General features: G+C 36.7%; 3 protein-coding genes across 3 annotated transcripts in view; all 3 read left to right on the top strand.

Moving 5' to 3' along the window:
- The window catches only part of LOC110853870 (putative uncharacterized protein DDB_G0287457), a 28,955-nt gene extending 19,142 nt beyond the window's left edge, over positions 1–9,813 (top strand). The window contains exons 3-6 of the mRNA XM_022102222.2: positions 6,010–6,209; positions 7,418–7,502; positions 7,587–7,609; positions 7,704–9,813. Coding sequence (XP_021957914.1) covers positions 7,902–9,092 — 1,191 coding nt within the window. The 5' untranslated portion in view covers positions 6,010–6,209; positions 7,418–7,502; positions 7,587–7,609; positions 7,704–7,901 and the 3' untranslated portion in view covers positions 9,093–9,813. The remainder of the gene's footprint in view (positions 1–6,009; positions 6,210–7,417; positions 7,503–7,586; positions 7,610–7,703) is intronic.
- Positions 9,814–10,203: 390 nt separating this feature from the next.
- Positions 10,204–12,450, top strand: LOC110863611. The gene is made up of 9 exons (XM_022112960.2): positions 10,204–10,505; positions 10,592–10,760; positions 10,838–10,913; positions 10,976–11,058; positions 11,134–11,272; positions 11,335–11,545; positions 11,631–11,787; positions 11,876–12,124; positions 12,192–12,450. Exons 1-9 carry the CDS (start codon positions 10,456–10,458, stop codon positions 12,354–12,356), a joined length of 1,299 nt encoding a protein of 432 aa, XP_021968652.1. The 5' UTR covers positions 10,204–10,455; the 3' UTR covers positions 12,357–12,450.
- A 434-nt stretch (positions 12,451–12,884) lies between these two features.
- Positions 12,885–14,010, top strand: LOC110841684. Its single transcript, XM_022087374.2, has 2 exons — positions 12,885–13,374; positions 13,461–14,010. Exons 1-2 carry the CDS (start codon positions 13,166–13,168, stop codon positions 13,927–13,929), a joined length of 678 nt encoding a protein of 225 aa, XP_021943066.1. The 5' UTR covers positions 12,885–13,165; the 3' UTR covers positions 13,930–14,010.
- Positions 14,011–14,093: the final 83 nt, after the last annotated feature.

The following is a 14,093-nucleotide window of genomic DNA, read 5'->3' as shown; positions in this document are numbered from 1 at the left end:
TCCAACAAGGGAACTATATTTGATTTGGATTAAGGAATCTCAGCAGTTGCCTTCCATTATTAGTATCGCTTCTGTTGTCACATTATCTTAACAGTGGTCACATCGTCATCCGGTGAAATTTACTTGTGCGAGATCTTAAGTTTTGTACCCTCAATCTGTTGGTCATCACCGTTGGCATTGTTGTGATTAAATAAATCAGGATCGCTATTAGCAAGTCATCTGAATGCTTAAGTGACACAACGGTTTTGGGGAATTTGGGAAAATCCGTGTCTCGTTTAAGAAAGTTAAGAAAGCTCTGCAGAAAATAAACGTTAGCTACTCAACTAATTACTACAAGTTAAAGTTTAATGAAACAAATTACGAGTTCCGTTTGAATTTTCATCATCAACATATCGGATCACTATATTGGATCGTGGATTTTGGAATGAAAGAGCCTCTTTATACTCGACGTGTTTATGTTCAAAATTTTGTAGTAGAGTAATCTGTTGCTCCGTATCCTCCCTGATCTGAAACTTTGATCTGGTTTTCTTGTCGACTGGATGGAAGCCGAGTAAAAAGCCATAACCGACTTTGAAGGCGATTCAGTATTCAAGGGAATGAAAGGATTTTTTGGGTGCCGAAAAGTTGTGCTGTTTCTCATAACGCGAGAGAGAAGACAAAGATTTGGCAAGAAGGTGTTGTTTTTCTTGTAGAATTTGGGAAACGGAATTTGCGCTGGCAGTGAAATGTGTGTATGATGAGGAGAGGTGAATGGTACGTGTTTATTGTACAAATATCGGTGGAGATGGAATGAGAGATACCTGTTTATTCAGACATGCAAAAAGATATCAGAGAGAAAGAGAGCCGCCGCAGAGCTTGTTCTGAATGCTAATGTGACGTAACCTCTCTCTCGTCGGCCCCTGTGTTCTCTCATTCATGTAATAATACTCAATACTCTCTCTCCGCCGCTTATCAACCCAATAATAATTCAGCAACTCTTCCAATCAAAACCCAACATCACGCTCTGCCTGCAATTCATCTCCTCCTTTGAAGATACTGTCTGTACGCGTATAGGCCTCAAAAAGATGGAACCAGTCCGTCCAGTTAACTCATGAAACTCAGCTCAGACTACCATTCGCGAATAAAACAGTTGATTGAGCATTTATCTTAGTGCAGTTTAATAAGCAGATTAAGTCTGTGATAAAACTAATTATTCAATCTCATTAACTTTAATGACCAAGGAGTAGAAATACTTAAAAGCGTATGAATAATAAGGTTCTTGAAACTTGAAGTCAAAATTTATAGTCGCCATTACTATGCACTGCGGGTAATTATTGCATATTTGAGTAGCTCTACGGTGATTCTAAAAATTGTGAAAAAGTTAACACCATATATACCGTTTGACTGGGATACTAATGCTGATGATGGTTATATGAAGTTTTAAAAACTACAAGAGCAGTTCCTGTGTTCTTGACACTTGATGATGTGAATGAAAATAGAACCGTTCGCGGATCTCATCCTTTATGTATTAAAACCACTCCGTGCTTATCATTCAACATCACTCGGTGTGTGTATCGTTATCAACCGACCCGACCTAGTCGGCGTAATCAAAGGCCCCAGCCAACCTTTTATCACTGCAAGATTGCAACTATACTCTGTGTTGATTGCTTTATTGTACTGAATTATTGTGTTTTGCGCGAGTCATAAAAAATCACTGCAAATACATAAAGCACATGGATGTCCACAAAGCACTGCAATATAAATATATAAATGACTGGTGCTGGTGTTGTTGTTGACGATGGCTACGCATTTTGCAAAGTGGTGGAAAACAAAGAAAACAATGACCGGTAAGTTGTGCATGCATAAATACGTTTGACTTATTGACACCGTCTGACATAATCTGTCACATGTCTACTTCCGTTTGCATTTCCTCTGTCGACCGTCACCATTAAAGTATTGTATAATGTTATGCAACAATTTTCAGTTAATGTTATTGGTGATCTACATGCATACGAGTATGTGGAATTGCTTCTCAATCATAACAAGCTCTGTGCATACAATGACCAAATCTTTAAAATTCTATTAAATAATTCACATGAATCGACGCCTGCATAAGTTTTGAAAGCGATAGAGCATTTATGTTATGTACAAGGACTGTTAATAGTACTGTTAATTCAAATGTTCAATACAAATGAGTCTTTAGCCCCAAAAAGTGGTTAATGTCCAAGTTGCATGTGTGAGGAATCGGATCATGTTCGCCAAAAAGATCGGTTGGTAAGATCTGTTGGACTAGGAATACATAAAAGACTTAAAAAGTCAGACGAGTATATTATTATAATAAGAGTCTCACTCTCATCTCAGCTTTGCTTTGGTTGGTCTTCTAGTCGGACGGATCATCATCTTGTATCCGTTGTTGTTCGTTTTATATATTGTAGTGGAAGCTTGGTTGGTTGGTGTGGTTCTTCTTCTTGGTTTTTCTAGCTTGCGACGTCCCCAACAACGTAGTCAATTGATGTCGGCAGAAGATCAAAGGAGTCCTTGAGGCTTCTTTCTACCTCGCCGACATACCCATCATTTATATCATACGTCTTCCACTACTAATGCACTAACTAGCTCATACTAAATACGACTACTGAGCTCATGCACTGCCTCTTGGTTTGCTTATTGCTTGCCTACACGGACCCACTCTCCGCTTAACATTATTACTTTAAAGAAGAAGAAGAAGAGGAATATTACGATTCTCCATTTTTATTCACTTCTTGGTTCACCGCAAACAGGATTGAGAATTCGAGAATCAAGTCAACCCTTTTTCTTAAATATTATTTTCCTTTTTAATCGCCGACCGACACTGAACGATTCAATGTTGTTGACTATGGCTTTTTATAGGCTTCACCTTCTAGCCGCGTCGTTATTCTCTGACTTTTACCGTCTACTACCTACTATGTATTTATACGTATGTGTGTGTGTTACAGTACTTGGTTAGTCGTCGTCATAATATATATGCAGTAACTTTGACACTTTAGACTTTGACTTCAAAGGGTTTCTTATGCTCCAACTGAGTTTACAAAAAATGCACATCTCTTTTTCCTCTCTCTGCAGTGTAGTCTGTTGGAAATGTCTATTTACATTTGCATTCAATGACTAATAATGTGTCGGCAAGGAAAGTGGTTGTGTGTGCAGTTAACTTATTTTTTTACGTTCTCGTCTTCGGTATCGTATTCGGATGTATTAACTATTTACTCTCGCACTCTACTTGCTTACATCCCAAAATATAAACAACCCTTTCTGTGTTGTATGTATATAAATTGATTGTTCGAGGAAAATTAAAATTAAAACGACGGCTTCGTCACCACCATGGCTCAATTTTTAACTTGGTACTCTGATAGGAATATTAACAAAAAATAATAATCTTTCCATTTAGTAGACTGAAAAGATTTTTTTAATTACATTTTACAATTACTTAGTTATCAGCTATTAGAATTTGTTCTTGTTTGCTAAGATTAGTGAACTCTTTAAGATGAGCTCAATTTTGTACACATGTATGATTTCATCTTGAAAAATCCTGAGCAAAATTATTTGTGCATACATTAGACACACATGCATTATACATACGGCAGGTAAAGTATTGATTTGTTTTTGGCAAAAATAAGCGTGATGCAATGACACTAGATGATATAATATATAGTCGCACTAATACGTAATATGTATGAATGAGGAAGGAGTTGAGCAGTGGATTATTATTTACTAAACTCATTACACTTGCAAATCAAACCTCATCCAGGGCTATTCCAAATGGTTAAGTGCTAATACGTGAGCGGTTCACACTCGGCGTTCAAAGACAACAATGCATTCGTAGGAGTAGTAGTGCAGCAGCAGTTAGTATGCAAAAGTAGCCAAATGAATAATATTATATGTGACCACGTAGCGGTGGTGGCAGTCTAGTAAGTGTACTTTCGTTTTTATGGCAAAGTCGAGCAACTGGATAATGCAATGCATGCCAATTGCGTTTGTCGGCAAGATTTATGTTTTGAGTGAAACCTGAAACGCTAAAGTTGAGACTAAAGAACGTCAATCAACTGGTGTTTTTAATCACGCCTTCATTGTAATTAAAGCTCCGCGTGAAGAAGACTGGAATGCAGATTTATGTACCATAAGTTGTATTGAGGACATATGTCATCCGTACATATAAAATAATAAAAGGAAATTAATTCAATCTTATTCATTAAGTAGTGTAATAGTCCAAAATGATGTTATATGACTACATTCAAGAAAATTATACTCTTTATTGGCAAATATCGTCACATTTTTTTCTAACGGTCGTTCAAATTCCTCACGGACACACCCAATCCCTTTCTCATTCATATTATTAAGGGTAGCATTTCTCTTTTCTACATTCCTCAGTAGACCATGAACTGGCAGAATTTAGTCCAAGCCAAATACCTACTTTACTAGATGTACAACTACATACATCAATGCCAGCTAAATCACCAGAAAGCAGGGAGCATTTCTCAGATAGAAAAAGTCATTTGATAGTTCGTTAGTAATGTTATTCCTTGAATGAAACCCTGAGGAGGTTCTTAATAACCGAGATATATCATTTATTAGCATAGTCTTCTCCTACACATATGCTTCTTGAGTGCAATGAGATCGTACAATAATATATAATAGTCTCATAATAATAATAATAATAGCCTCATAGATTCATCCAGAATATATGAATCTCAAAATATCCACTAGGACTAATCCACTCGGTCGTTTAAGAACCATATTCAAGAGAAACTCTCTCTAGCCAATACATTCCGAGAGGTATTTACGGAGCAAGTTGAAGCAAGATTCACAAAGCAATCTGAAGGATATCAGGGAAGATCTCAAAGCATTCTTCGGGCAGTTTTTAAGGTTGAACAGATTTTTTATCGCCCATTATTACGAGGGTTGTATTACAAGGGACACAGGTAGGTGTACTGGCTAACAGAAGGCAGTGGCCCATTCTTCGATGGCAGAGAGAGGGTAACAAAGAAGGAGCAAACTACTGCTGCATTCCTCAATTTCATCGTCCAAGCCCTCTCATTCATTCATTCATGGAGAATAAGATGAGAGGCAATACAAATACGAGTTTTAACTGCAAGTTTTAACTCAAGCACTAATCTGAAGTACATACAAGCACCACTGCCATCATCAGTGACACCACACGTTTAGAGCGTCATACATATTGTTGGTTACCTTGAAGAAATGATGATGTTTGAGTTTGGTTCGCTAAACCCACGAAATGAAATAATGCAATGTTTGTTCTCTCCTCCTGAGATCGTATTTGAAAGGGTTTGAGATTTTTTGTACATCTTATTTTCACCTCTGCAACAAATATACACATTGCAATGCAGTGCAGATCGAAACTCTTTCAGCGTTCCTCATCACAGTCATCATCATCATCAACACTTAGATATTGCAAACTCCTTTCTGTTCTGCCATGGTGGAAACGCTTTGGAGATTTTAAAGATATGAGAACCACCATCGCAGCCGTCTTCTTGTCAGCTGTCGAGAGGTTCAGTTTAATAGAATCTCTCTCGTTATTAGTTAGTTAGCTGACTGAGGATGAGTAGAAGAGGAGGTGGAAGAAATAGGAAAAATGGGGTTTAATAATAATGGGTATAGCAATTGCAAGGCACAGCAGAAAAACTTGGGCTTCAAATTTCTCATTGTCTCCTTTGTACCCATGCACACGGCCTGAGATTGGATGGTCGTGATAATTGTTGTAAAACTTGTAATGGCACTTTCGCATTGTGTGGGCTTCAATTCAGTGCATTTTTGAATAGCACAAACAAGTCTGAAACTTGGTTCATTCTTGAAGAAGGAGGAGGGGAGGGGCGCAATAATAATACAAGTTCCGAAATAATGCAATCGATTTTTTTCTTAATGGATGGATTTTGAAAAAAAAATATTTATTTTTGTAACGCATAATTCAAAAGAATGTACCAAAGTAGTCATTAAATATCTTCCTTATTAATTTTTCTTTGTTTGATTATGTTCATTTAGTGTTGGGTTCCAATTTGAGCGACGAACGACGATCTGATACCGAAGACCTGGTGAGAGACGACGATGCTTCGTCATCATCCTACAACGACCATGAAGCGCATATCAACCCTTGTCTCTTGATTTCGCCAAGTTGTTCTGAAAACGAAGAGGTTGAAGAAAATCATGACGATTGCGAAGAAAAAAATGAAATAAAATTCCAGGTTAGCAATTATAATTATACTAAATTATTTATTATTTAGTTGCATTTCGCAATCCTCCATCTTCTGGCGTCAGAAGTATTACGTGTAGTAGTACGAGTATACAGGTCGGAAGGGGTCTCTAGAGACCCCTTCTGACGCCATCCGATTCCGGATGGCTCATACAATTGCGATTACGCTTCGCGATGCTTCTCATCGCTCGCGTAATCTTTAATTGTCCTCTGAACATGGAATCGGAAATCGAGAGGAAAATATTTGTACATAAATCATAATGTATTGCTAATAAAACAAAACGTGGCTTAAAAATGGGTTGCAAAAGCTGCATATGGCATACGTAGATATTATGAAAATTATATTGATGGCATCAATCAGCAGGAAACTGGCAATGCACAACGTCAATAATTCACTCACGGTCAAAAGGGTTATTTGCAATCTGCAACTATCAGAATGGTTTGTAGGCATATAAATATCTATGTGTATACATACATAGGAAACATGCACCCAAAAGTGTTGAGGTAGTGTTGAGGTGAGAACGTGGACATTAATGTGATTGAAGTTTTGCATGCTTGCAAAAGTTTTCTAGATATTCTGCAACAAAATGCATATGTGAATATGTAGCCACTTTTGATTAAGAAAGTGCATTGAACTTTAAGCAGTAACTTGTGTGATGCGTGAGTGTTAGGAAGAGATCTTTATTTAATTTTGACTGCAACGCATGAAAAATAGATTCGATCAAAAGTGTTTAATATATTAAGTGCTGCTTAATAAGTAATCACAGCAGATTTTTATTACTGCTACAAGCACACGATGAGTATATGTACACGTTGACATTTCTACATTCTGAATGACGGCTTAGATTACATAATACATATACAAAATAATAAATAGGTAAAAAGATTTAGCATCTATACAAAGAAATTGACCGGGATTTATTTGTAAGATAGCACCGACTACTGCGGACGACTTGTTTCAAGGTTAATTGTCAATTGTTGAAACGAGATGAAACAATGCCGAGATAGGTGAACAGATACACACTGTAATAAAATGTGTCACCCCCAGTACACAATTTCTAGACTAGCATCAAATTCAAGTACGTGCGTGCACATATAAATATATATACATAAATACTTCACAATGCTGTTGACCTCACGAAATTTACATGGTTGAATTAAAATGGTTAAGCTAATCACAAATTTTTGATTGTTTTACAGGATTTTGAATGCGATCTACAAGTGGAAGGGGACGATTCCGGTGAAGAGAAAAAAGAGTTCTCATTTACATTTTATGATTTGGACGGTAATAAATTACTTACTAAAAGTACTTACAATTATGTATACTGTAATTAACTAATAATAATAATAATGATTTGTGCTATTTCAGGATATGGGAAAATAACCAAAGATGTAAGTCTTTCATACACTACGAATTATTTAGTCTTATTATTATTACTCGGCTAACACAAATGACCAATGTAAATGTGATTTCAATCATATTTAGGATGTTGCTGGACTTGTACGCAGTATTTATGGAGCAGTAAACGACTCAATCAAAGTACCTCAAGGTGGCAAGAAGACTATCAAAGTGAAACTTACGGTCACTCCTGAAAAGTATTCCTCCAATGATCCACAAAACAACCCACAAGAAGAAAATATCATCAACAACAACAATAATAAAAATAACCTCCCAACCAGTCAAATGGGCAACGGTTGCTCAGCTTCAACAGCCGAAGGGCATCCCACCACCACCCCCACGACCAATTTTCGGAACAATGTGAATGTGACGATACAAGAGAATCTCCACAGAGAACGATCTGGGCGGAAAGAAAAGGATTTCAAGGATCGTTTCTGCCACTTTGAGAGACCAAAGTTCAGCTCGGTGCGCCTCCCCAACTCTTCTGGTTGTCGAGGATGTAGAAACTTTTCTCCCGAGGTGTTTCGCGATTGTAGTGCGTCCCCACTCCGGCACCGAAAAAAGTGGAGAGAGCAGAGAACATGTTCCTTCTACCGACCCGAGCTGATAGACATTATTCAGGCCAACATGGAGAAGAACAATGTGTCCCCTTGCTGCCGACATGAATTGCATACTCATCATCAACATTCCCAAAGTCATTGTACCCACAACAATCAGCTAAACGACCCAAGTTCCCTTTTTCGAAATGAAAATTTTTGGAAGCAAAAGTTGGCAGACTTGACTCAAAACAATGGAGGAGGATGCAACCATCATCATCATCCGGTTAGTCTCGGAGGAATGAAAATGCACGACTGTCATAACCACAAAATAACCAGTCACGGTAATCATTGGTGGTGCAAGAAACACGGACATCATAGGTCGAGGTCCCATGACATTTCTCACGACCTTAGTCAAAATGTTTCCAAAATGTCTGGTCTACAACCTACGGACCGTGACCAACTTCAGTCATCTCCTCTGGGGCATGTCACCAACCGAGAATGTTGCAACAATAACAATACTAATATTAATAATAACTCCCAACTCAACAATGTTATTAATCAGGACGAGCAATGTGTTGATAATCTTGAGCTACAACACCAACAAGGATGCATTCTGACCTCAAAACAGCATCTTTCTCCTCCTAGAAACAATAAAAATACGAACATCACAAATTCAGCATCTCCCCATCAACTGAAACATAGGAATCGAGAAGTGGAGCACGAACGGGCCATGGCCCAAGTCATTAGTTGGCTGGAACGAGAAAACATTGGGGACAAGACCAAGTGTTTCTCTCCTAAAAAGAAGATTCATAATCCGAACAATCCCTGTGTCCATAGCCCACCTGTTGTGAAAAAACATGAACATCATCACGTTCACGAACACATTCACCATCATTATTATCATCATTACGCGAAAGAGACTCCAATCATTGTCTAGTGCATCCATCTTATGCATGTAGTTACTGGTTCCAGTATTTCCTTATTGTAGTATACTTAATACACCTGCATACATACGTTACGTAAGTGAACCTGCTTTGGACGTTTGAAATTCTACCCTGCATTGTATTGCGTCAAATATAAACCCTCAACATGAAATGTCTAGAAAGTACTCCAACTAATTTATTCCCAAACCGTATTTGATATTCATAAGTGTTCACAACTTGTGTCGTACCTATTATAATAAACGTACTTATATGCATACTTATAACTTGTACTTTTGTTAGCAATATAACTTTTTGCTGAAACTTTATTAATATGCAGTTTTATAGCCGTGGTTTATAGTATGCATTTATACTTTGTTGACTAATTTATTAATTTACCGACGCAAACGTTCCCGTTGGACTGATTTATCCTTAGCTGTTTAAGTTCACAATTTGCATTCGCCACACTCACTCAATCTCGTATTAATATTTATTGTCGGTGTTATACCCAAAATGTACACAATTTATCAATGTAATAATAGTTTCAACCAGTGAGGAGTTGATAGTATTCTATATAATTGTTATTATTATATATTCAAGTCTTTAGCTGTTTTGTACCTATTTCAACAATTGTGAATTTACCTGTAAAATGTTGCATTCAATCGAAATGTATGAAGGTTTGAAATTAGATGAGCGAGTTGCTTTAATAAACAGTGACGAAAATTACGAAATATTAAATTACTTGAGTGCAAATTTCTTTTAAAAAACATTAAATATGAATGACATGAATAGCACAACTCAGTCAGAAATATCATAATTGGGGATTTACTTATTCATTGCATTTAAAATAAGATCAAACCCAATCAAATCAAGTAGGAAATCTTTGACCTAAGTTTTTTAGCATAACATTTAATATCAATACAATAACAATTTTATTTTGACATGAGTAACGCTTGGCGTATAGCTTGCATCATCAACGCATAATCATTGTACAGTATGCATATGTATCTCACCCGCATACTACACAGTGATGATCATACCGTTTTTTATTTCCCTTTACTCTTACATAATAGTATGTCCACGCACGTTAAAAAACATAAACCAATCCCATACGAATGCGGGCTCTTCAGTTTACTTTACTTTATTGATAAAACGAGTATGTTCAAAACTGTAACCTTTTTCATAAACACACGTTTGCAAACGTTAGTCTTCGTAGAGCATAAATACAACCGTAGTTTATAGAAATAGGGACCGGGGTTGCGTCATGTGTATAATGTTAGTGGTATATATTGCATACGCAAGCTAGGCTTTTGTGTTATTTCATAAAATTTTGTGATATTCCATACATATACATACCTCGTAATAATTCCGAAGTACAAGATGAGTATTACCGAACAGTTTAATAGAGAGGAGTCTGAATTTTCGAAACGGTAATTATCTCAGTTACAAAAATTGCATATTAAAATGCGCGTACGTATTATAAAATAATTGGTGTGCTTTTAATACTTATCGATAGGTGGTTAGGATGGTGCCGGTCAAATAAAAATGTAAAGTGCACAGAAACCCCAGTTTCTGATGGAATATTGCCCAAAGGTTACAAAGGCATTCTTATTGACGTCAAAGTTCATGGTAATAAAGGGCCGGACGACAAATTATATGCAACTTCCGCGGATTTACGGAACAAGGTATCTTAATCTTCAGATCTAGGCATGTATTTATCTAGGATCAACTTTTCTAAAAATAATACCATGATATTTTTCAGGTGGCAAGAGGAAATTGTGTCTTGGAACTTCAGAAACAGGGATCCAATGAAATTTGGTACATGTTTCTGGTTTTCGGTAAGTTTTGTAATAGCGTCGTGTTTGAGCAGTAATGAAATTAAAATTTTGAAATTTTGAAGCACTGAAAAAATTTTCTGGAGGTATGGGAGACGAAGATGAGTCTCCGGGATATCAAAATTTATGGCAAAATTACTTTCTACAGGTGCGATATAATTCCATCAGCACATACATTGTAAAACTCTTTCAGAAATTCAGTGCAATTTTCATTAATTTGCAGACAACAGAACATGCTGTAAAAGTAATTTGCACAAAGAAAGCAAATGGAGAAGCAGCTCATTTCGCATGTAGAAACATCTTTGGTGAAAATTATTTTTGCTTAGGATCCAAAAACGTTCATTTGCTCGTCAAAACTAAAGGTGAAAAAATCAAATGTTAAATGTTAACCAAATATTTTGAAGAATTTTTTTCTATAATTCAGCTGACATTGAAAAGTACAATGACAGCAGATACTTGGTAGCGAGAACGGTTGCGGAAACCTTTTTTCAACAAATTGTGGACAACTGTGATACAAAATTGGAAGAACTGGTCAAATATTTAAATGACGAAAAGTGTACAATCGTTGGAGAAATTTTGCAGCCAAAATATCAACACATCGAAAATCTATCACATTTGGAGAGCCCACAAATTCAGTATGTCCTCTGCGTTTAATAATACGCAATATAGTGCATTACGGTACAATTTTTGGTTGAACAACATAACATGATTTTGTGACAGTTTCATTTGTTGGACTTCGTTCAAGTTAATCGATGAAGATGAGACTTTGTGTCCAAAGCCCCCAAATGTTGCAATCGATGAAGCACGTAGCTTTGGCTTACTGACGGTTGATTATGAAATTATTGATGCTGACGCCTCTGAGGATTACATGGCAAAAGTAAATATCTTATCTACTAGTTTACTGTACACATATGAAATTGTACACAAGTTTAATATTTTTTTCTAATGCATATGTACCTATGTAGATTCGTACCGAATTTGGGTATGAAGGACGAGTCCTTTATTTTGCAGATAAGGATGATAACATAATTGGAGTATTAAAGAAGAAAACTGCATGGTACATAATACTTCGGTGCTTACGTGAAAAGATGTGTCATTTCTCTTCGGCAAAAGATAGTTCGTCCCTGCAAGAAAAGTGTAAGAAAGTAACAAAACGCATACAAGAAATCCAACGATGGATAGGATTTTCAGATGAATATATGCTATCCTGGACGGTAATAAACTGCATTCAAGTTATTTTTTATTTAATAACGCAAGCACTAAACGAGACTTTTACTTTAGAATCTGGGGACCGAATTTGTAAAGTGGCTAACGCAAAAAAAATTAAGTGCAAACAACCAAGGTGTTTATATCCGTTCACAGTTTCCCATCTTATGGCAATCTTTTTTAGACGAAAATGCTGAAATGATGGATATATATTCGTACCTTCAACATAATTATAGTTGACTTAAATATTTAATAACAATGAAAATAAATAATTTTGGCATTGGTTTATGGGGCAAATAAAAACAACTCATAGTTTTCTATGATTTTAAATTGATTAGACAATTTCGCCTGCATAGTTCGTACATGTTTTCCAATTCGAAAAAGCATACATTTTCTTGGAATAATTTCCGGTGAATAAGTACTTGGACTTCCATCAAGTAACGGTACTATCAAGGCCACACCACGCATGCATGTAGATACATGTGGAAAATACAGTATTCTCAAAATTCCCACAATTTTACTCCCATCATAAGGTCGTAGGTTGTTTAATATGGGTACAGTTACTGCTACTGCACATGAACGCTTACCTTCGCCGCTGAGATTTTTCTGAAGGTGCTACTGTTAATTTGCTGTAAGTTAACTCCTTCCAAGACAAGAATGAATGGATGAGCATTTTAATAAACGTTGATTGAATTAAATGTTCAACATGCATGTGTTGCTGGCTAATTGCTTAGTCCAAATTCTCATGTATTATTCTTAGAGTGGAATTAACCTAAAAAATATCACAACGTGATCAGTAAAGTCCGACCTTTACAATTAAGATGGTTTATCTACATACATTTCCTGCAGTTTTATCAATTTCTTTCGAGGTAATGGCATGGACAGGGTCTGGTAAGAATTAACAATGCAATGGAGCAGGAAACATAATTATCTACCTAAATCATAAGTGAATAGTTTTTTATGCATTGTGCTTGTGAATCACCAGCAAGAGTGCAGAACGTTATTTACAGTGTCTTAATTTCAAAAACAATTGGAGAACCTTATCGAAAATGAAGAAATTTATAATTGTATTTACAATCACGGTGGCTGTAATTTTTACAAGTGTCAAAGGTCAACCTGGCTACAATAATTATCCAGGTTCTCCCGGGTATGGACCAATCTACGCCCAAGCATTCCCTTACAGCTTTGGATACAGTTATGTCAGTGCCGGCTACGGGAATCAGTACCACCCCCTCCAAAGTCCACGCCCCCAGTTCGGGTAAAATCTCAAATTCTCATTATGCTTGAAAATTTATTTCTGGGTATATTTTATTCTACTACATACATCCAATCCTAAAACCGCAGAATCGCCAAAGTGAAAGCTGAGCAGAATTCTCTTGGATATGAATATTCTATCCATGAAAGTGGACCTAACCATCACAAACACGTTCATCAAACTGCGAGTACTGGCGGACGACAGATTGTCCCTCTCGCAGCACCAATTGTCCCAATAATTCCACAAGAACAAGTGGGCTACCACCACCCACAGCAACAACACAAACAACTCCATGGCGCATCTGGCTATATACCAAATAACAACAGGGGTTACCACCAGTATAGAAGTCTGGAAGAACAAGTGCCATTAGTTTCATCCGTTCAAGACCCAGCCTTGACCCTCGACAGGTACAGAGGAGGAAGAGGCGATCAGCAGTATTTTTATGGCGAACAAGACCCCAGACTTGGAGGCCTTCAACAACAAACCAACCAATTTCCATATGCATACAATGACAACTACGGGGGTCAAATTCATCCAGGACTTGGAACATATTTTTAACACTTTAACCACTAATTGACTTAAGCGTCGTTATAATTTATGTCGTAATTTTGTAATAAAAAACATTTTATGAACAACTCATGGAAAAAATCTCATCTTTTTCAACAAGTTCTCTTCTCACATGGTACAATTACATATGAATGCTCACTCGTCTCACTCACTCC

The sequence above is a fragment of the Folsomia candida genome, unplaced genomic scaffold, assembly GCF_002217175.1.
Source record: "Folsomia candida strain VU population unplaced genomic scaffold, ASM221717v1 Fcan01_Sc001, whole genome shotgun sequence".
In the NCBI taxonomy this organism is placed as follows: Eukaryota; Metazoa; Arthropoda; class Collembola; order Entomobryomorpha; family Isotomidae; genus Folsomia; species Folsomia candida.
Note: the sequence above shows the minus strand (reverse complement) of the source record. Positions and strands in the feature narration are given on the sequence as shown.

Coding starts and splice junctions, on each gene's coding strand:
- LOC110863611 (XM_022112960.2), top strand. CDS start 10,456: ATGAGTATTACCGAACAGTTTAATAGAGAGGAGTCTGAATTTTCGAAA. Junction 10,506..10,591: donor GAGTCTGAATTTTCGAAACG/GTAATTATCTCA, acceptor ACTTATCGATAG/GTGGTTAGGATGGTGCCGGT. Junction 11,273..11,334: donor TTTGCTCGTCAAAACTAAAG/GTGAAAAAATCA, acceptor TCTATAATTCAG/CTGACATTGAAAAGTACAAT.
- LOC110841684 (XM_022087374.2), top strand. CDS start 13,166: ATGAAGAAATTTATAATTGTATTTACAATCACGGTGGCTGTAATTTTT. Junction 13,375..13,460: donor AGTCCACGCCCCCAGTTCGG/GTAAAATCTCAA, acceptor CTAAAACCGCAG/AATCGCCAAAGTGAAAGCTG.